This window comes from Strigops habroptila, chromosome 17 (genome assembly GCF_004027225.2).
Source record: "Strigops habroptila isolate Jane chromosome 17, bStrHab1.2.pri, whole genome shotgun sequence".
Taxonomy (NCBI): Eukaryota; Metazoa; Chordata; class Aves; order Psittaciformes; family Psittacidae; genus Strigops; species Strigops habroptila.
This window is the reverse complement of record NC_044293.2, coordinates 1,776,801-1,795,670: the sequence shown is the minus strand read 5'-3', so window position 1 is coordinate 1,795,670 and position 18,870 is coordinate 1,776,801. Positions and strand designations below refer to the sequence as shown.

The 18,870-nt window shown below is 45.3% G+C and overlaps 3 protein-coding genes across 7 annotated transcripts; 2 read left to right on the top strand and 1 right to left on the bottom strand.

The window, feature by feature from the left end:
• The first annotated feature begins 513 nt into the window (after positions 1-513).
• Positions 514-18,702, top strand: DLAT (dihydrolipoamide S-acetyltransferase). 2 transcript variants are annotated; one of them, XR_003994263.1, is made up of 19 exons: positions 514-855; positions 1,373-1,474; positions 1,812-1,936; positions 2,055-2,211; positions 3,349-3,475; positions 3,850-4,043; positions 4,552-4,714; positions 4,946-5,013; positions 5,777-5,869; positions 5,961-6,068; positions 6,627-6,742; positions 7,023-7,185; positions 7,349-7,485; positions 8,199-8,390; positions 11,051-13,030; positions 14,727-14,827; positions 15,794-15,949; positions 16,484-16,537; positions 17,325-18,702. XR_003994263.1 is itself a non-coding variant. In XM_030505348.1 (14 exons), the coding sequence occupies exons 1-14, from the start codon at positions 622-624 to the stop codon at positions 8,326-8,328; spliced, it is 1,917 nt and encodes a 638-aa protein (XP_030361208.1). In that variant the 5' UTR covers positions 514-621; the 3' UTR covers positions 8,329-11,448. The 2 variants fall into 2 exon arrangements, 1 of the variants encoding a protein (XP_030361208.1); XM_030505348.1 differs by lacking the exons at positions 14,727-14,827; positions 15,794-15,949; positions 16,484-16,537; positions 17,325-18,702 and having other exon boundaries at positions 8,199-11,448.
• On the bottom strand, positions 10,836-13,205 carry PIH1D2 (PIH1 domain containing 2). Of its 2 annotated transcripts, XM_030505349.1 has the most exons (5): positions 13,007-13,192; positions 12,804-12,924; positions 12,267-12,512; positions 11,475-11,740; positions 10,836-11,358 (listed from the first exon to the last, which is right to left on the bottom strand). In XM_030505349.1, exons 1-5 carry the CDS (start codon positions 13,172-13,174, stop codon positions 11,212-11,214), a joined length of 948 nt encoding a protein of 315 aa, XP_030361209.1. In that variant the 5' UTR covers positions 13,175-13,192; the 3' UTR covers positions 10,836-11,211. The 2 variants fall into 2 exon arrangements, with proteins under 2 accessions (XP_030361209.1, XP_030361210.1); XM_030505350.1 differs by lacking the exon at positions 12,267-12,512 and having other exon boundaries at positions 13,007-13,205.
• Positions 12,720-18,704, top strand: NKAPD1 (NKAP domain containing 1). 3 transcript variants are annotated; one of them, XM_030505353.1, is made up of 5 exons: positions 12,720-13,030; positions 14,727-14,827; positions 15,794-15,949; positions 16,484-16,537; positions 17,325-18,704. In XM_030505353.1, exons 2-5 carry the CDS (start codon positions 14,745-14,747, stop codon positions 17,845-17,847), a joined length of 816 nt encoding a protein of 271 aa, XP_030361213.1. In that variant the 5' UTR covers positions 12,720-13,030; positions 14,727-14,744; the 3' UTR covers positions 17,848-18,704. The 3 variants fall into 3 exon arrangements, with proteins under 3 accessions (XP_030361213.1, XP_030361212.1, XP_030361211.1); XM_030505352.1 differs by lacking the exon at positions 12,720-13,030 and adding an exon at positions 13,227-13,486; XM_030505351.1 differs by lacking the exon at positions 12,720-13,030 and adding an exon at positions 13,229-13,615.
• Positions 18,705-18,870: the final 166 nt, after the last annotated feature.

The window sequence follows — 18,870 nt, the reverse complement described above, 5'->3', positions numbered from 1 at the left end:
CCTCATCGTGTAACGTGTTAAAACAGCAGTAACGTACACGATGGGATTTTACTGTGTACGGTACTAGCCAGCTAAGCGCTTTGTGGGATTTTACTGTGCATGGTGCTAGCCAGCCCAGCACTTTGCCCTTGTGCTTTCCGACCCCTTGTAAAACACTCCTTGCTTCCAAAGGGCAAGCCTTTGGTTGGGGGAACCTGTTCGGCTGGATCCCGGGCACAGAACACGTTCTGGCTTCATGTGGCTCCAGCCAAACCTGGGCTCTTGCTAAAATCGAAGCCATGTGATAGCGACCAGGACGATCCAAGAGGGCTAGCTGCAACTGTGGGTGCGTGTTGCGCAAACATACAGTGTACACGTTTGGTTACAGCCCCGCTTTCTCATTGTGGACAGGCTCCTGCCGCTGACCTGAGCCATGAGGCTGTACCTGCACCGCCCGGGCCCTACGGGCGCTGCAGCCCCCGTGTAAGCACCCCTCAGGCCGCCGCGGCCCCCCCAGCGCCGCCATTACGCGCTGAGCCCGCCCCGCCGCGCTTTACGGTAGCGTCGCGCTGGGCTGTGCGGCGCGGTGCCCGCACGGAGGTCACCGAGCGGCGGCGGCGGTGCCGCGGCTCCGGCTCCAGCATGTGGCGGGTGTTGGCACGACGAGTGGCCCGGGGCGCGGCGGCGGCTCCTCGGGGGCACTGCCGAGCGCTCAGTGCCGCTGGAGCCGGCCGCGGACCGGCGGTTGGGGCTGGAGCGCTGAACCGCGGCCCGGTGTGGGGCGGCCCCCTGCACCGGCCTGGCGGGCTCCTGCTGCCTCCTGCCTGGCCTCGGCTCATCCCGTGCCGCTGCTGCAGCCTCCCGGCACACCAGAAGGTGAGAGGTTCCTCCTTCCCCCCCATTCCCAGGCAGTCTGGCAGCCCCCTCTCCCCCCATAACGTCTGCGCCCCGGTAGCCGTTGGGTCCCCCCCCGGGGCTCGCATGCCCCCCTTGCTTCGGAGGCAGCCTTTAGTTTTCTCTGTGTCATGTTTCCCGTCATTGCTCAGTTTGCCCCGGGGAAACTGCAGTTCTCTTCCCAACTCCCGCGGTTCTCATTCCTTTGAGTCCTTCTGCCATCAATGGGTACCGCCTTCTTCACCACTAGGTTCTTTTTCCCTGTACCTTTCTTTGTCCCCTGGCATCGCTTCTCCCTTTCTTGTTTAGCCCCATCTCAGCACCCCCCTATTGGTTTGCCCTGGGGTCTTACCAGCAGGATGGAGGCAGTCCTGACCTGCTGGGTATTTGCAGAGGCTCTCTTTTGTGCCCTCTGTTCTAGCCTTTGCTGAGGACCTATCTCTGCTCTACACTTGGGGTTCCTACTGTCTGGGTTGTAACACTGCCCTATTCCTCACAGGTGGCCTTGCCAGCTCTGTCCCCCACGATGCAGATGGGCACCATTACACGCTGGGAAAAGAAGGAGGGTGACAAGATCAATGAAGGGGACCTCATAGCAGAGGTATTCTGGGGGCACAGGGTGTGCTGCGTTAGCGATGAGCTCTGTGTGCATCCTGGGTTCTGTCCCTGGTTGTCCTCACTCGAACAGATCTCTTGGGTTCAAGATCGCGGATGCTGTTGAGAACAAGTCGCTAATAGCCTTTCAAAACTGGTTGCTGCTTTTCTTCTTTCTGAGCAGGAGCAGCACATAACCTGTTTGAGAGCATCCTTACCTAGGATTGGTGCCACAGGGTGATTTTTTCCAGACCTGTGTGTGCTGTGGCCCTATGCTATCAGACAGCAAAGCTTTGAGCACTCTGGTCTTTTCTGCTGCCATAACGGTTTCTTCTCTCTCAAAGGTGGAGACAGACAAAGCAACAGTTGGCTTTGAGAGCTTGGATGAATGCTACATGGCCAAGATCCTGGTGCCAGAAGGAACAAGGGATGTTCCTATTGGGGCCATAATATGTATCACAGTAGAAAAGTATGTATTTTGCTAACCCTTGAGTTGAATTTTCTCTCTTGGGGTTTCTTAGTGTCTGTGTGAAAGGCTTAAGAGACAGTCACCTGACTGGTTTTTGTGGTTCTGTGTTTTCTTCTAGGCCTGAATATATTGATGCCTTTAAAAATTATACTCTAGATTCTGCAGCATCTGCCCCCCCTGCAGCCTCAGTGCCTCCCCCTCAAGCTGCAGCTCCCTCACCACCACCTCAGCCTTCTCCTCAGGCTCCTGGCAGCTCTTACCCTCCTCATATGCAGGTAAGAGAGCATTGCTCATGCTTTAGGGCTTGTTGCACTCATTTTCCATCTTTGGCATTGCTAGCTCCAGGGCATTTTATCATAAATACTATTTGAAGTGCGAAGTTATTAGTTACAATGGCAGGAGTATGTGCCACTCGAATTGTTGCATGCTTAAAGCAGGTGTTAGGGCAGGTCCCAGTAAGCTTTTTCAGAAACGTTAGCATCCCAGCTGCTAGTAGAGGAGATACTTGTCTCTCTAGGATTGTTAAGCAGTCTAGAGAAACTACCTGTTGTATTTGCATTATTTGGACAGTGCTGATATAAAAAGACCTTGTGCTAACTGTGAATAAGCCCTGCTTAACATCTCGGGGCAGAACTCAAGTCTCTGATACTCTGATGAACACACTAGATGTGTTTGTGGGTGACTCATAATGAGTTGTATTTGTGGATAATCTGTTTCCTTGCTTAGATGTTGAAGTGTACACCTACCATTGTTGTATTTGAGCACTTTGCAGCAGGGTATTTCTGTGACATTCCTAGTAAAGCTCATTCCACAGATGATACATGTGGGAACTGATTCGTTCGACATGTTATGCAAAATCAGTAATTGAACAAAGAATTAATTAAAGGCTTCTTAATCTGCCTTGTGTTTTAGCTATTAAATGTGCTTATTTCACACTGCTTGCCTTATCTGTCCAGTTTTGCCCTGAAGCTGTACTCACCCGTGCTATATTTGTTGCACAGCAATATGTACGTGCAAACTTACAACATCTTTGAGTGCTTATTGGAAGATAAGTCTGTATAGCTTTTAAAGGGGCCAAACCTTTGTCACAAAGTGACTTGCTTCAGTCTTCCTTTTTGCTTTGCAGATAGCAGCTGCAAGACATTCCCAGTGCAATGGTGGGAATAATTATTTCGAGATGTAGATTTCTTGCTCTTTGCTTTTGCTTGCTTTCTTGCTTAGGCTTTGATAAAAGAAGCCAGCTAGCAATATGAGACAGCACTCTTCTTTGCTGTAATGGAGCCAGATCTAGGAGTGCATTAAGGGCTGGCTGCTTCTCTAGGTAGTCAGGCATTTAGTCAGGAGTTAAAACTGTGTTCCTGTTCCTTCTGTATTATCAAAATCTGATCCTCTTGTATTCTCTGACTTCACAGGTCACTCTCCCTGCCCTGTCACCTACCATGACAATGGGCACAGTGCAGAGATGGGAGAAGAAGGTCGGGGAGAAACTGAATGAGGGAGACTTACTGGCAGAAATTGAGACAGATAAAGCCACAATAGGTGAGTCAACTCCAAAGCCAAGAATGGATGAGGTGCCCTTTAAAGAGGAGAATCCAGAGTTCACTCTGTGCTAACTGTTCTGCTAGCTGCTCAGGACATGAATCTGTGGGGCAACCAAGACAAGTTTTGTTAACTTCTCATTCCATTGGAGAGCTAACTATCAGAGCTCCTAAAACCACATCCTATTTCTTCATCAATCCTTCTTAGTAATGTGCAGTGCATGGAGATTTTCCCTCGTAGTTGCCCTGAAAAGGATTCTCTTGCCTACTAAATATAGGACACAGTTTTAGTTACCAAAGTCTTTAGAAGCAGCATTTAGAGGAACTCCTCAGCTGCATCAGGCACTTAACCAGTTTTGTTTCTTTCCCTTACAGGCTTTGAAGTGCAGGAGGAAGGCTACTTGGCAAAAATCTTAGTGCCTGAAGGAACAAGAGATGTGCCATTAGGAACAGCTCTCTGCATCATTGTGGAGAAAGAGTCTGATATTCCAGCCTTTGCTGACTACCAGCCCACCGCGGTAGCAGACATCAAGGCACAAGCTCCTCCTGCCCCTCCTCCTCCTCCTCCAGTAAGGACAGTTCTTAGAATGTGAGAGAAGTTATGGACACCACAAAGTAGTCTGATCTGAACTGTTCTGCTGGTTTGACAGTGTGAGGCAACAATAATGTTTATGATTCTGTGAATGCAAGGCCAACTCATGTGTTGGTGGGAGGTGACCTAAGAAGTAATTGCTAATTTGCCCTCCGAAAACTGGAGCAGATAGTTACTCATTACAGTCTCTTCTCCAGCCTGTTGCTTGTGCCAGTTCTAACGCCTCATCCTTGGAAACCAGGAGCATAAGTTACTTGGTTCACCTTTTTTTTTGGGTGTATAGTTCGGCAGCTTAGTTGGTCTCAGGAAGCTTCTGATGTAATTTCTAGCCCTGAGAAACTTCTCTGAATCTGAAAATTCTTTTAGATTAGTGACTATTTTTGCTATTCTGTAGACTGATAATTGGATGGTCCTGTTCTCTTAGTGTACCTTCAAAGCTTTTGCTGAATGATCCCGAAGCTAATGGCTTTGATTCTTCTGTTAAGGTGGTGGCAACTCCTGCTGCTGCTCCGCCGCCTCAGCCTGCTGTTCCTTCCACTCCAGCAGTCCCTACAGCTGGGCTGCCTCCCCGGAAAGGAAGGGTCCTGGTTAGTCCCCTGGCAAAGAAAATCGCAGCAGAGAAAGGAATTGACCTTGCCCAAGTGAAAGGTAGGTTGCCTTTCTGCTTCCTTACTTTCACTATCTAGTGTCTGTCCTCCTACATATATACTTGCCTGTTCTTTTCTTTCCTCCCTATCAGGAACATCCTGACTATGCAGCTGTCCTCACCAGAGGTTGTGTTAAGTGACTTCTCTCTGTTGAATAAAACTGGTACCTTTAGAAGCAATGCCCTGTTGCGGATACTTGAAATCCTTTTACATTTTTCTTTGACCCTTTTAGGTACTGGACCAGATGGTAGAATCATAAAGAAAGATGTGGAGTCATTTGTGCCATCAAAGGTTGCTCCAGTGAGTAGGCATGAGATCTGTAAGAATAGATATTTTATTATAGTGATGGAAAGGCTCTACAGAAATGCAATTACTATATGGAACTGTTCTCACTGGTTTGGTTGGGCTGTGACACTGTGTGGGCTCTGGTGACTGTTAGGTTGTAAAGTTTAATCTGTCAGAAACACGGATGAAGTTTTCTTCCTTTATTTGTCCTTTGGTATTTCACTGAGGGGGAAAAACAAACTTGTGTATTCCCAACCCTTCAGCCGGTTGCGACGTTGTTATGGATTGAGGTAAGCCCAGTCCCAAGTGACTGCTGAAAGTGGCAATTAGAATGAAAGCCAGACTTGTGAATGAAGAACCTGCTGTCACTGTTGCCACAAATCTACTGTTATTCAATTACTTGTCTATTATATGAGATGATGGAAGTGTTGCTTTATGTGCTGCTGGAGGGGATGTGGCCAAGTGCGGTTTGTGAGTGCCTTCTGGCATCCCTCTGCTGTGCACAGAACAACCATCTAGCAGGACTTACTATTCTTGGAGCTTCACAGCAGCGTGTATCAGTGTTGCATTTTTAAATGACTGAAGTTCTACATTTAATAATCAAATATAGGACTTAGAACCTAGTGGATACTGGAGAGGTGAGGCTAGAGAGTAGAAATATCTGCTGCTCTTAAGCAAGAGGCAACTTAGCCTCAGCACTTGTCCCACATACCGAATTACTCTGCAGAACTGATATTTGGATAGTCCTGTGATTTATGCTGTCTTTCTCTGATTGCAGGCTCCAGCAGTAGGGGCAGTTCCTGCAGCTGCTGCAGTTGCAGCAGCACCAGAGGGGACCTTCACAGATATCCCTATCAGCAACATTCGGAAGGTAAGAAGATTTTATTCCTTCCTGAGGATTCTTTGCAGTCATGAATTTTCCAAGTTCATTTGTTTTCATTGCTTCTGTTGTATACCCTCAGGTCATTGCTCAGCGGCTGCTGCAGTCTAAACAAACAATACCTCACTACTACCTTTCTATTGATATAAATATGGGAGAAGTACTGGTGCTAAGGAAAGAACTCAATCAGGTAAAGCATTTAGGCACAGTGAGAGCGTGTGTGTGGGGAAAGCTGCATTCTTTCACAGGTTTACCCACTTGGCTTTTTGGTAATATGCCATTTTGGCTTGGAAAAAAGTCTTTTCAGTGCCTTTTCTACCTGTTGTGCATCAGTTCTGGACTGTCTGTGATAGAATGAGACTTTTTACCCAGGCTCTGTGCACTGATTTCTGACTTCCCCAAGAGGGCCACTTTACTCTGCTTGGTGTTGTGCAATTATTCCAGCTGGGAAGTTGGACAGAAGGATAGAAAGGTTTTAAGAATAAAAAGAGTAGAAAATTTAAGCAAACTAATAATTCTAAGCCAAGTTTTGGGGAAAAACAGACATTAAAAAAGGTTGTACCTTCTTAAATTACAAGAGATGTATTCACCTCCTAAACTATCTTGGCACTTCAAATATTGATTTTTACAAGTAGTATGTGTGTTTTCTAACAGTTTCTTTAGACAGGCCTGCATGGCAGTGACTATCCAAGTTAACTGAGGTAATGTGTAAGAGACAAACTGACGCTTCCTATCTCGTTATTTACAGATGGTCTCAGGTAACACTAAGCTTTCTGTCAACGACTTCATAATTAAAGCTTCTGCTCTGGCTTGCTTGAAGGTGCCTGAGGCAAATTCTTCATGGATGGACACAGTTATTAGACAGTAAGTTTATGGTACAGTCAAAGCCAGAAACTTTGTTCAGTAGAGGGCTCATGGCAAAACAGCAGGCCTTCTGCTGGGGTTTGGGGGGGGAAAGGAGGGAGAGATACAATGCAAAGGTTGAGAGGCTTTCGTTGAAGTGCTAAGAACTTTGCATCTAAGGCCAGTGTGCAAGGTGAAATAATTGTTGCAAAATCAGTATTAATTTAGAGTTGTCCAAACAGCTCTGAAAATTACTGTCTTTGTTACCATGAGTAACTAGCATCTCCTTTGTGTCTTGCAGAAATCATGTAGTGGATGTTAGCGTTGCAGTTAATACTCCTGCAGGGCTTATAACCCCTATTGTGTTTAATGCACATATAAAGGGCCTGGCTTCCATTAGTAAGGATGTGGTTTCTTTGGCAGCCAAAGCCCGAGAAGGTAAACTTCAACCTCATGAATTCCAGGTGAGAAACTCCAATTGCTGTTAAACATTACTGCCCTTGACTTCTGTTCAGAAGCCCTGTTCAGAAGGAGCAAAGCCTATTTTGTGATGTTTTAGCCATGTTTGTTAATATTCCACATGAAATAGCTTTTGTGAGTTTGACTAGGAATGTGTTTTTCTTGTAGGGTGGTACTTTCACAATTTCCAATTTAGGAATGTATGGGATTAAGAATTTCTGTGCTATTATCAATCCACCTCAAGCCTGCATCCTTGCAGTTGGTTCCTCAGAGAAAAGGCTGGTGCCAGCGGATAACGAGAAAGGGTAGGTGTGCATCTGATTCTGCATATATTGAGCTGCTGATTTTAAAAAGTTGATATACTGCTTTCATGACCTTCTGAAGTACAGTGAGATCTTGTGGAAAGGGGTCGCACGGGTTAAAGAGAAATGCACTGACTGATTAATGACCTGCCATACATTTTTCTTGCAACTTCTTTGCAAGTTAAGGAGAGGCTGTTTCTTTCTTTGGGGCCTAGTCTGGGATCCACAGCAGTTTAGGCACTGGTTCCTCTTTAACAACTTGCTAAAATTTGCATTTAAGGAAAACCTGAGGGAGGGATTATAATTCAAGTATCTTGTGTATAACATTGCCTTGGTTGAAGATTGACCTTGCATACATTCAGGAGAATGTTTTGGATTACTTAAATGTGTTAACAGTTTGTCACTGACACATGAGGAAACTGGAGGTTATTTGGTAAAATGGCTGTCTGTCTTTGATTGTGTGAGGTTGTTCATGTGATTCAAGGATAGATGAGCTTCCTGTCCTAAAGGGAACATACAAATGTGTTTCTTAATTGTAGAAAAAGGATTAATATGATTCTGCTATATGATGTAATCTTTTTCAGAAGTCCAAAGGGAGAAACATCTGCTGCCAAGCACCGTTATTGCTGTTTCTCTGATAAAAGCTATTTTTGCTTCGTTGATGGCACTGACTTGCAGAGGATTGTATTAACCTTTTCCTTTTTCCCCTCTTTCAGATTTGATGTGGCCAGTGTGATGTCTGTTACACTTAGCTGTGACCATCGTGTTGTAGACGGAGCAGTTGGAGCACAGTGGCTTGCTGAGTTCAAGAATTTCCTTGAAAAGCCAGTAACCATGCTGCTATAATTTAACCATGCAAGCAAAGATTTTCTGGATCACATTGTTTTGTTTTAAACAAGCTATTTAGACGTGAGTGTTCAGACTTATTAAAAAAGTTCCTTTTTTATTTTAAATATGTATTATATTATCTGGTAATGTTATTACCAGTCTGTACAGAAAAAGTTTGCAAAAGTGCTTTTCAGAGCAATAGTACAGCTATACTGTATTTTTATACAGTGAACTTGCAAACTCTTCCAAAACAGAGTTAAGCATCCCAGATTTAAAAATGATCCAGGCAGTATGCGTACTGCCATCTGCTTCTAAACTAGGGTGAATGGGGAGGTGGAGGTGCGTACCAAGCAATTTCATCACCTCAGTGTTCTTAGCCATTTGATTTATAAACATCTCTTCACAGGAGTTCAGGTGAGATGGTAACTGAAACGTACAAGTTAGCGAAAGGTGAATTCCCTTACTATCCTGTTCTGCTGGGGTGGGTATGACATGCACCAAGGGACTGAAGCGCCTGGGAATAGTTTCTCGAAGGCCAAGTGCTAGCATTCCAAATCTCTCTTTGGAATTTGGCACTGGTGTGGACCTTCTCAGCTATGTGATCCCTTTTGAGCACTTTAAGAGCACTGATATCCGTGGGCTCACAGCTCTCAGATACCACAGGGAGTGCTTGTCTCCTTGTGGACTTATACGTACATGTGCTTTTTGTATGAAAACTCTAATTGCTGTTCCTCTTGCTAAGTTAATATCAGCCAAGGATGCCATGGAAGTAACCATTTTGCAGGATGTTCAAGAGAATCTGTGTGCTGGAACCCAATATAGGCAAATCACACGCTAATAATCCCATCAGTGGATATTAATCCTGTGATGACTCAAATGTTTGGAATTTTCTTTTTCAATCATTCTAACATAGGAAGCTCTGAGTTAGTCACTGGTACTACGGTTCTGCTCCGAGTTGTCTACTGTTGTTCCAGCCTCAGTAAGCTGCAAAATGTGCTACCATGTGTATATTGTATGTAAAATGCTTTGATTCTTCGATGTAAAATGTTGGACTTGTGTCCAGTTACCCCGGTCATTGTATCCTGAAAGGGGTGCAGTGCTGAATATTCTTAAACTCCATTTTCCACATGGAAATCTTAATGTAAAAAGGATGGTTACGTAGCAGTTGCAAAGTGACCAGGAGAATTACAAGGGGGTAGAAGTTTAAAAAAAGGAAAGAAAAAGTTAAAGCTGTTCTGTTATTCTGTATATTGCATTAAGTACTGTCTCCTGTAAAGTTCTACAACATTCACTAAAGATACTGGAAGAAAATACTATGGAAATTAAATATTTTTGTGGGAACTATTTAATGTCTGGTTGCTGTGATACCTGGTTTTCCTGCCTGGCTTAAGCAAAAAAGTGCATTAAAGGTTTGGTTTTTCTTTAATGTTCTAAAATACCTTGGTTCCAGACTTGCTCTAGTGAACCTACGTTCTATTAAATGTTTGGAATTGACAACTACTAAAACATCTTCCAGTGCTTTTGTATTCAGTTGTGTGTCGCTTACTGTACTGCTGTTTAGCCTATCAGTCTGATCATGAAACTCACCCTATTAACCTTAAATTGTAATCACAAATGTTCCAAAACAATACATGCTTTATTAGTATCATGTAGCAGTGAACTCGAATCTTCCTGGCTTCCTTGCTGCAGTGCACCTCAAATTCTGGTTACAGGGACCTTTCACTCTGGAACATTTGCAACTCAGAAAATCCTGCCCAGTGCTTGTGCGTTGAGTGCTGATAGTGACTTCTGGTCCTGCTTGCATCTTGCAACAGGCCAGCTCTGCTCATGCAGTGGTAGAATTTCACCTCAAACTTGCAACTATAACCACTGAACAGCCTCTCAATGCAGCCTTGTGAGTCTCTTTTGAAACAGAGAATGGGGAAAGCTGGGAGTTAACTGCACTTTTGTCAGCCTGCATTTTGAAGTTGCAGCACGAAACCAATTTGTCTGTTTCCATTTCTGATCTGATGAGTATCAGTACAGAAGCATGGTTGTAATGCACGTGTCATAGAAGCCGTAAGACTGACACACTCCCAAATCAGTCATGATTTAAGAGCACTTAAACGTTTGTTTGTCCCTTTGCCAATTAATTCTAGTAATGCTTAGTAATCCTTGAAGTTGTTTTGTGTTGCTTTGTATTACTTTGTATTTGGTGCATTACTGTAAAATAATGCAGGTGGTTTTCCTAGTTGAAGTGCTGCGAGATTGTTTTTGGTTGCTAGCTTCACTCCAGGCGTTCCTGAGCTTTGAATCTCTAGATGTGGTTTTGAATGGTACAGAATCGGTCTGGTTTTTATGGTCTCATTCAGAGATTACCAAACCAGTAAGAACTGAGGTTAAGCATATTCAGTGACTACAGAGCATATTCCAATTAAAATCAGCAGTGATTGTCCTAGAGACCAGGAACACCATGCAGGACAACTTGTAGAACTGTGTAGGACACACCTCTGCTGGTTGTTCCAGCATTAAATACATGTGAGAGCTGCAATAACCATGTTTATCCAGTAATCAGTTTATTTAGCAAAAACACTTCACAACTGTTGCTGCTGTACCTTAAGGCAAAATGAATGATGTAGTAAAGCCTGTATGCATTTATGGTCCTTTACTACAGCTGTTAACATATTCAAGTTACTTCTTGAATATTTGCAATTCTTTTTAACTTATTTTTGTCCTGACTTTTGTGGTGTTAATATTTCTCCATGTCCTTTTCTACATGCATTTGAGGTATTCACCCCTGAAAATTAGAAGGTCAATTTAAAGAAACCCAACTCATCACCATCTGAAAGTTAGGATTCTCATTCTGAGCTTTTTCCTTGTTCTGTCATCTGTGAACATGAACTGGACAGAAGAATGCAGTCTTTAAGGATCTGGCTTGGCAACCAGCACTGTGATAAACAATACCCGTTTTCCTTTGTTAAATACCGCTGTAGTTGTTTCTTCATCCACCAATTCTGGCAGATCTAGTTGTAATTTGTATTTTTCAGGGACTTCAATGATTATGTCATCCTAAACCAAGAAAATCAAAATACTTGATTAACTATTTGACAACGAATTAGCAGTGAGCATTTCTAGGAATTGGATACTAGACAGAAAACACAAGATCGTTATTTCTGCCAGCTTACCTTTGAAATTCTCAGCTCGCACTCAGAAACAGAGCTAACCTTAGGCAATTCAATTCTGAGTTCAATTTTGAGTGGTTTCTTGTTTGCATCCTTTACAGTGATCATTTCATAGACAGGGGTACTTAGCTTCTCTGGCATTTCAGTACTAGCAATTTCCTCTATCAGATGCCCTTTAGACTGTGTCACACTTTCTTCCTTCAGCAGCACCGAAGCATTGCTGCAGTCCTCAGCTCCCATCGTGTGTAGCAGCTCATCGAGTGTTAGTTCTTTCAAGAAAAAGAAATTTTTCACACATACCACTCCGTTACATAAGTGTAATGTTATGACACTTGGCAAATACATCATGAAAGGTTTAACTGATTTGTCATTAGCAGTTTTGTCAGTTGAAGGCTGTTACTGGCAGTTTTCCTTTGCCAACAATGACGTTTTATTGCCAATGGGTTAAAAGTTGTTGTTTTCAGACTACCTGTTACAGCAGCAATCCCTTTTACTCAGGTTGGGGCAAAAGAAACTTAAGCACCTCAAAGAATCAAATGCTAGGAGAGTTCCCGTGCCTAGTGGATATAGGAAAAATGGAATATGCTGTTCCAATGTCACTACAGTTTCTCAACTGTAAAATGCCAGGGATGAATGCAGATAGGGCAGTAGGGTTAAACTAACATCTGGTACGAATATTTCTACTTGGAAGCGTTTATGCTTAAGGCAAGAACTGGGTTAGAGATGAGGCTTGAGTAAATTTGTTGGAGAATCTAATAGGTCCTCAAAGAAGAGTGACTGCCTATCTCTACATACCCTTCTTTGTGTTCTGACCGAGATGTGGACTTGGCCTCTGCCTTCCTCTCAGACGTTGCTGCATCATTTCCAGGCTTCCCTTCAATTTGAATGACTCAATGGTGTACAAATGAGACAGAGTAAGGTTGCATCGTTCCTCAACAAATTTAAGTGTCAAATGGATCAAGTGCTCCATTTTTTCTGGGTTTTCTTGTCCCCTCTGAAGAACATCTGGGTTATACGCAATATCTATAATGCTGTAAAGGTCTATAAAAGTAAGTTATGTGTCAGAATTATTGCTACGGCACCATGTGTAGCATGGTCTTTATAGCGTGTTCTTTATAGTCACTTGGTTTTAAGAGCAAAGGAGAGTAATTCGTGGCTTCTGGGCAGAGCCGACTCTTATCAACCTCATCTAGAGAAACACCCCGAGCTAAGAGCTGGCCACGGCACAGCACCACCCCCTGTTACAGCGACAATCTGCGTGTGCTCGCCACGCAATGCAGCAGTGCAGGAAGAAACGCATCCGGGGCGAGGCACAACTGTTCTGGGACGTACCTCCTTCGCCAGACACCTCTAACGGCCCCGCACTGACCGGTGTGGGGCCAGCGGGGCCCTTGGGCGCCGGGACCCTTCTCCAGCTGCAGACATTGATGAACAGCGGCCTCCCGACGCCACCCTGCAAGAGACCGACCCGCGGCTGAGCGCTCCGCCCCGCAGCACCCGGGCGGGAGGCCGAGCCCACGACCCCGCGCACCCACCGCGGGACGCGCCCGCAGGCACAGGTGAGGCTCTGGGGCAGCGCAGAACCGCTCGGCCTCGGCGCGCTGCTGCTGCAGGAGCCGGCGGTAGGCCTGCGGCTCGTTCTCCGCCATCTCGTCCAGCAGCGACCAGAGTTGCGCGGCCCGCGTTAGCGCCGCGCCCGCCATGGCTGCCTCCGGTCGCCTAGCGACGGCCGCCGGAAAGGCGGGGCTCGGCGGGTCCGTCGTTTTCCCCGTCCGCCCGCGGCTTCCGCGCGTCCCGGTCCCGCGGCCGCTCTCGTCCTGAGCCCGGCGGCTTCGCGGCGGAGCTGGGAGCTGCCCGCTTCCCCCCCCCGGAGCCGCCGCGGGACCCCAGCGCCCCGCGGTAGCCGCGGCTCGGGGCCCCGGTGTGTGCTGCCAGAAGGAGGCACTGTGCGGGGACCACGTCCGGTCGGGAGCCGAGAGCAGGCCCGGCCGCTCCCCGGCTGCAGGGGTGCCCCGGTGAGCGGGCCCGGGGGTGCCGGTGGGGCCGGCGTCTGCGGGGCCGTGTAGGGCGAGAGGATGTCCCGGGTGCCGGTGGGGAAGGTGCTGTTGCGGAACGTCATCCGGCACACGGGCGCGCACAACAAGGTACGGCCGGGGCCGGTGGGGGCTGCCGGCCTCGGCGGCCCCTTGTCCCCCCTCTCTGCGGTGGCTTTTCCGCCTGGCTCTGCCCCGTGCCCGCTTCTGCAGCCGGCTTTTGTCCGCGGGTCCGAGTGCGGGTGCCCTGGGCATCACTTGCGTGTTGCCCTGTGGCATCTACGAGGCTCGGGACCGCTCTGCCTCCTCGGTGGTGCGGAGCGGGCACTGCGGCAGGAGGGATGCCCGGGTTGTGATCTGGAGATGGGGAAAGCAGAGAGGAAAGGAGGTTGTTGAAACGAGCCGCTTAAACACCGTTAGTCTCGCTTTCAGTTTAACCTGGTTTTGAGTTCGCATCCTGGTGAGGGATGTGCATATGTATGTATGTGTGTATAGGTTCACCTATAACATTTGTGCTATCGAGCATATTTTCTCAGAACTTTAATGAAAACTCTGGTTTGCCTTTTTAAAAGTAGCAAATCTTTAACTGTTGGTTTGTCTTTTTTTCTTGTACTGTCTGTGTATTGTTAATTGCATCAAAGAACGTGAACTTTGTGTTAATGTGCACAGGCAGTATTTTAGTGCCAGATTAAGAAACTCCGTTAACTTCAACAAATTGTTTAATTAATTCCTGACATAATTCAGGAGGTCCAACTCGTTTATTTCATATGTTTATAAAATCACTTTTCCAGTCAGTGTCCATAAACATAAATATGTGCCAAACCACTCAGTATCTGCATGCGGTGTTTTATCAGCCTGTCGTGTTAATTCTCATGTCATCTTGGTCCTCTCAGCTGATATTTATATAGTGAATTCTCTAACAGTATGTATCTTTAGGATGGTAATAAATAACAAGGCAGGGCAGCCAAAACAGATGAGAGAGCAAAATCAGGCAAACCCACCATTTCTGATGCTGTCATCCTTATGTGCTTTATTAGGGTATTACCTTGAAGAGGTTCTCCTTTTGGTTACAGCTAGAAGAAAATAATCTGTATGTAGTAGGAAAGTATGGTAGGAAAGCTTGTTGTGGATTTTGTTAGTAGGAGTGTTGAGCTGATGTTACATGCTACATATCTGTAAAGTTTCCCTAAGGTTACTCTTGTTTTCCTTCTGTGACTTTCAGATTCAGGAAGAGACAGAAATGTGGAAAATAAGGGAGTGGGAGAAGCAAACAGAAGAGACTTACTGGAAAAGGCAGAGCAGAATGCTGTCAGACACCTCCAGGTGGGTTTTAGTTATTTAGAGGAGTTAATTGTCTTGACTTAAGTGCTAAGTTGCTGAACTCTTTTTTGTTACAACACTTTAGGAGCATTCTATGATGAACGTGTGTTTACAGTGTATGAAGTCAGACTACACATATATTTATTTTCTCCTTAATGAGTAAGTGCCCTGGATTCCGCTGTAACAGTTATTTTTCTCCTCCTTAGTAGCCGGCGCAGTGCTGTGTTTTCAAATTTAGTCTGAGAACAGTGCTGATAACACACCGATGTTTTTAGTTGTTGCTAAGTAATGCTTAATCCGATCAAGGACTTTTTCAGTCTCACGCTCCGCCAGTGAGGAGGGGCACAAGAAGCCGGGAGGAAGCAGAGACAGGACACCTGGCCCAAAGTAGCCAAAGGGGTTTTCCATCCCACAGGACATCATGCCCAGTATAGAAACTGGGGGGAGTTACCGGGAGGCCCAGATCGCTGCTCGGGTCGGGCTGGGTATCGGTCGGCGGGTGCTGAGCAATTGTATTGTGCATCACTTGTGTTTATTGTTTTCTTTTCCTTTCCCCTTTTAGTTTTATATTCTCTTCCCTTGTTATTTCCCTTATCATTATTATTATTGGAGGTAGTAGTAGTGGTTTTGTATTATACCTCAGTTACTGGACTGTTCTTATCTCCACCCCTGGGATTTACATTCTTTGGATTCTCCTCCCCTATCCCTCTGGGAGCAGGGCAGGGAGAAGAAGAGGGGGAGTGAGTGAGTGGCTGCCTGGTTCTGAGTTACCAGCTGGGCTTAAACCGCAACAGTAAGGTTTTGTGAGAGCTGTTAGTGGTGATTCTATTAAAATGATAGCTGGTCTTATCACACAGATGGCCATTCAAGGCTTGCTGGGTTTTTGTTCCTCTCACTAGTCTAACCCCTTGTTCAGAAAGTTTCTGCATCAGAGCCGACAGCTGACGAACAACTGTTCTCTTTCCGTAGCAGTCGGATGCGCAGCGATGGCTTTGATGAGGAGGGCCACAGGGCTGACTGGAAAACAAAGAACTCGCAATTTCTTGACCTAGTTGAAGATGATCTCCTCAGGGCCCGATCCTGGAATAAAAAGCTGTATGAATGTGAAGCCAACATGCCAGACAGGTCTGTGGGGGAATTAATGTTCTGTGATTATAATTAATTAAACCACCTTTTGGGAGTCGTGTTCCAAGAAGTTAGTACATTTGTCTTTCCAGTATGTATTCCTATAAAATAATGCTTGATTTCGTTTTGAGAGTAAGTAACACGTACGAGCTTACGCAGTGTCACAGAATACCTTATTCGAGTTCAACTATAGAGTTCTTAAGTCACAGTTAGCAGCAAAAGCTCAGCCCTAAGCTTAGCTTAGGGCTTAAAAATTCGAAAAATGCAAGTTAGTGCTCTCCAGGGTTATTTTAAAGAAATTTGAGTTCAAGTTATCCCTGATTAGAAATGGAAAAGAAGCTGAGAACACAGGGTATATTTAAATAGTACAAACCAAATCAGTCATATTTCCTTCCTTTTTTTTGTTGGAAAGGTTCTGATAGCCCTTCTTTGCTATCTAAACTCGTGTTCATTCTGTGGCTCTGTCTTTTCAGAGTTACATTTTTTCCTTAAACACCTTGTCAGTTTCTAATAGCTGGTTCTGCTTTCTTACAGATGGGGTCACAGTGGCTATAAAGAGTTGTATCCTGAAGAATTCGATACGGATAGGTAAGGCAACTAGGCATACAAACGTGTCTGAAATCTTACTCTGTCAAACTGAATTTTAAGTTCTGAATATAGATCAGCCTTGATTGTAAAGCAGTATTGTTTAGTTACAGATACCCGCTGAAGAAAATCTAGTCCATTAATCTGGTTCCCCTTGTCTGAGTCTTAGGAGGGGATTGCATCTTTTATAGTAATTAGACATTTAGCTTTCGCTCGAGTTATTAAAATGCTACGAATCTGGAAGGTCTGGCTGGGCCAACAGGGAGCCAGAGTGGTAGGCTGAATCCAAATCAGCTCAGTATATGCCCTCTCGAAACGCTCCACATTCCCCTTTCCATTGTAATGTGCGTTTATTTTCTGTGTTTCTCTTTACTTGAAAAATACAAAATCTAGCAGTACCCTTAGGAGTGGAGGCTTAACTATAAAATAAGATCTTAGACAGAATTAATTATTTTTAAACTACACCTAACAGAATCATCACATACAATATTTGTCAGGCTTACAGATTTGAAGTAACCTGCTATAAACAACCTTTCATCACTCAGTGGCTTTCAGTACATATTTTCCTTGGTTCTGGCTCAAATACCTTAAACAGAGGTATTAATAAGGTGTGAACCCAAACTGTTAATACGTATTTGAAACAAAAATGCAGCTACCACGTCTGTCAAAGCATCTGCTTCCCTGCTCTAGCCAAATGACGGGCTTGCTTAAAGCTTTGGGACAGAAGAGGCTCAACTGCTATGTAGCTGCCTGTCTGCTTCCTTTTAGTCATCCTTTGCTCTTTCTACAGTGACCAGCAAGAAGGAGATGAACAAAGTGCTATTAATGGGAAGAAGAAATCTCATCTAGGAAAGCAAACTGCCCGTGAATCTCACAAACGGAAAAAAACCAAGAAATCGCACAAGAAGAAGCAAAAAAAGCGCTCACACAAAAAGCGAAAGAAAAAGAAAAAGGAGCAGGGGAGAACATCATCAGATTCTTCCCAGGAGAGTGAGTGCTCAGAAGAGGAGACTTCAAGCACCCGAAAAGGGAAACACAAGCGCAAGAAAAAGACCAGGAAAGTGCCTGCCAGGGAACCTACCTCCTCTTCTGGGCAGGAAAGTGACTTTTCTCATGCAAGCAGCTCAACCACCAGCAGCTCTGAGGACAGTGAATCTGAGGAGAAAAAAGAGAAACGGCCCCAAAAAAAGAGAAAGAAACGTCACAATTCTGTGTCAGAGAGGCACAGTGAAGTACCAGAGAAGAGAAGCAAGAGGAAGAACTGGAAAGTGGCTGCTGATGAAAAATCAGAGGATAGCTCGGATGAGGACTGATGAGTCTAGGCTGCAGATCAAACAATAAGGTAGAGGACAGAGGCAGGTATTTATCTTTCAGCACTGCCCCATGGTACAATTTGTTTCAACACTGTGGTTTATATACATCCTGCCAGCCCACAGGGGAGAGAATGAGCCTTGGCAGCCTGCAATAGGTGCCCCCTTGCTTTTCATTGACCTGACATTCAGAAGACCAGGGGAGCAGTTGCATGCCTCACAGGTTGGCTAGTCCTGACAACTTCGGATTCTTTTTCTGTGATCTCTGATGCAAGAAAATGTTACAGGTTATCTGCAGGGGAAAAACAGGTGTGTTTACACCAGGGTTTTTTTGGTTTTTTGTTTTATTTTTATTAAGTTTTAACAGATTGCTTTTTTGGGTTACCAAATCAATGTCCAAGACTTGCAGTAGGAGAAGGGGAGAGACAAAAAGTCTGGTAACAGAGGAAATGTCACTGCATTTAACCCTACAGTAGCTTTGTCTTCCCATCTTCCAACAAAAGCAGACCTGTGTGTTGGCATGCACACGGTCAGCTGGGCACAGAAGGGAGCATGAGGGAATACCCTCATTCCAGCTGAAGGTGCAGTGACTCCTTCCATAATGATGAAGAACAGACACCAGTGCATTCGTGTGTTTTAGACTACTCTCCAAATCCTGGCATGGGCTGGCCATTGTGTCTGCCTTCCCTTCATTCTCTCTAGGGGGATGCTGAAACCATTTGTGCTGACAGAGGAGCCATGGTGGGTGTTGTGTTCTGTCTCTGGTCTGCCCAGTGTATTACTGGAGAAATTGGTACTGGGCCGTTCTCCCTGCAGTTGAACAGCCAAGCCTTTTAACAGAATAAATAAATCCAGACACGTTTGATGTTTTTGTTATTGTTATGGAGTAAAGCCTGGGGACAGAGCACAGGCCTGAGCAGTGTAGGTGATCCCTGTGTTTTCCCTGTGCCATGTGTTTCTGCCTCATCAGACCGGGTGCCTGTGGAGGACTTAAAGGAGGTGAAGTAAGGGAGGCTGGAATGGGGA

What these genes read in the sequence shown, in the direction of transcription:
- DLAT (XM_030505348.1), top strand. Translation starts at nt 622, where the DNA reads ATGTGGCGGGTGTTGGCACGACGAGTGGCCCGGGGCGCGGCGGCGGCT. An exon ending in GCCTCCCGGCACACCAGAAG is followed by an intron (nt 856 to 1,372) that starts GTGAGAGGTTCC and finishes TATTCCTCACAG; the next exon opens with GTGGCCTTGCCAGCTCTGTC. An exon ending in CCAGCGGATAACGAGAAAGG is followed by an intron (nt 7,486 to 8,198) that starts GTAGGTGTGCAT and finishes CCCCTCTTTCAG; the next exon opens with ATTTGATGTGGCCAGTGTGA.
- PIH1D2 (XM_030505349.1), bottom strand. Translation starts at nt 13,174, where the DNA reads ATGGCGGGCGCGGCGCTAACGCGGGCCGCGCAACTCTGGTCGCTGCTG. An exon ending in AGAGGTGTCTGGCGAAGGAG is followed by an intron (nt 12,513 to 12,803) that starts GTACGTCCCAGA and finishes TTACTTTTATAG; the next exon opens with ACCTTTACAGCATTATAGAT. An exon ending in GCGAGCTGAGAATTTCAAAG is followed by an intron (nt 11,359 to 11,474) that starts GTAAGCTGGCAG and finishes TTCTTGGTTTAG; the next exon opens with GATGACATAATCATTGAAGT.
- NKAPD1 (XM_030505351.1), top strand. Translation starts at nt 13,547, where the DNA reads ATGTCCCGGGTGCCGGTGGGGAAGGTGCTGTTGCGGAACGTCATCCGG. An exon ending in ATGCTGTCAGACACCTCCAG is followed by an intron (nt 14,828 to 15,793) that starts GTGGGTTTTAGT and finishes CTCTTTCCGTAG; the next exon opens with CAGTCGGATGCGCAGCGATG. An exon ending in GAAGCCAACATGCCAGACAG is followed by an intron (nt 15,950 to 16,483) that starts GTCTGTGGGGGA and finishes GCTTTCTTACAG; the next exon opens with ATGGGGTCACAGTGGCTATA.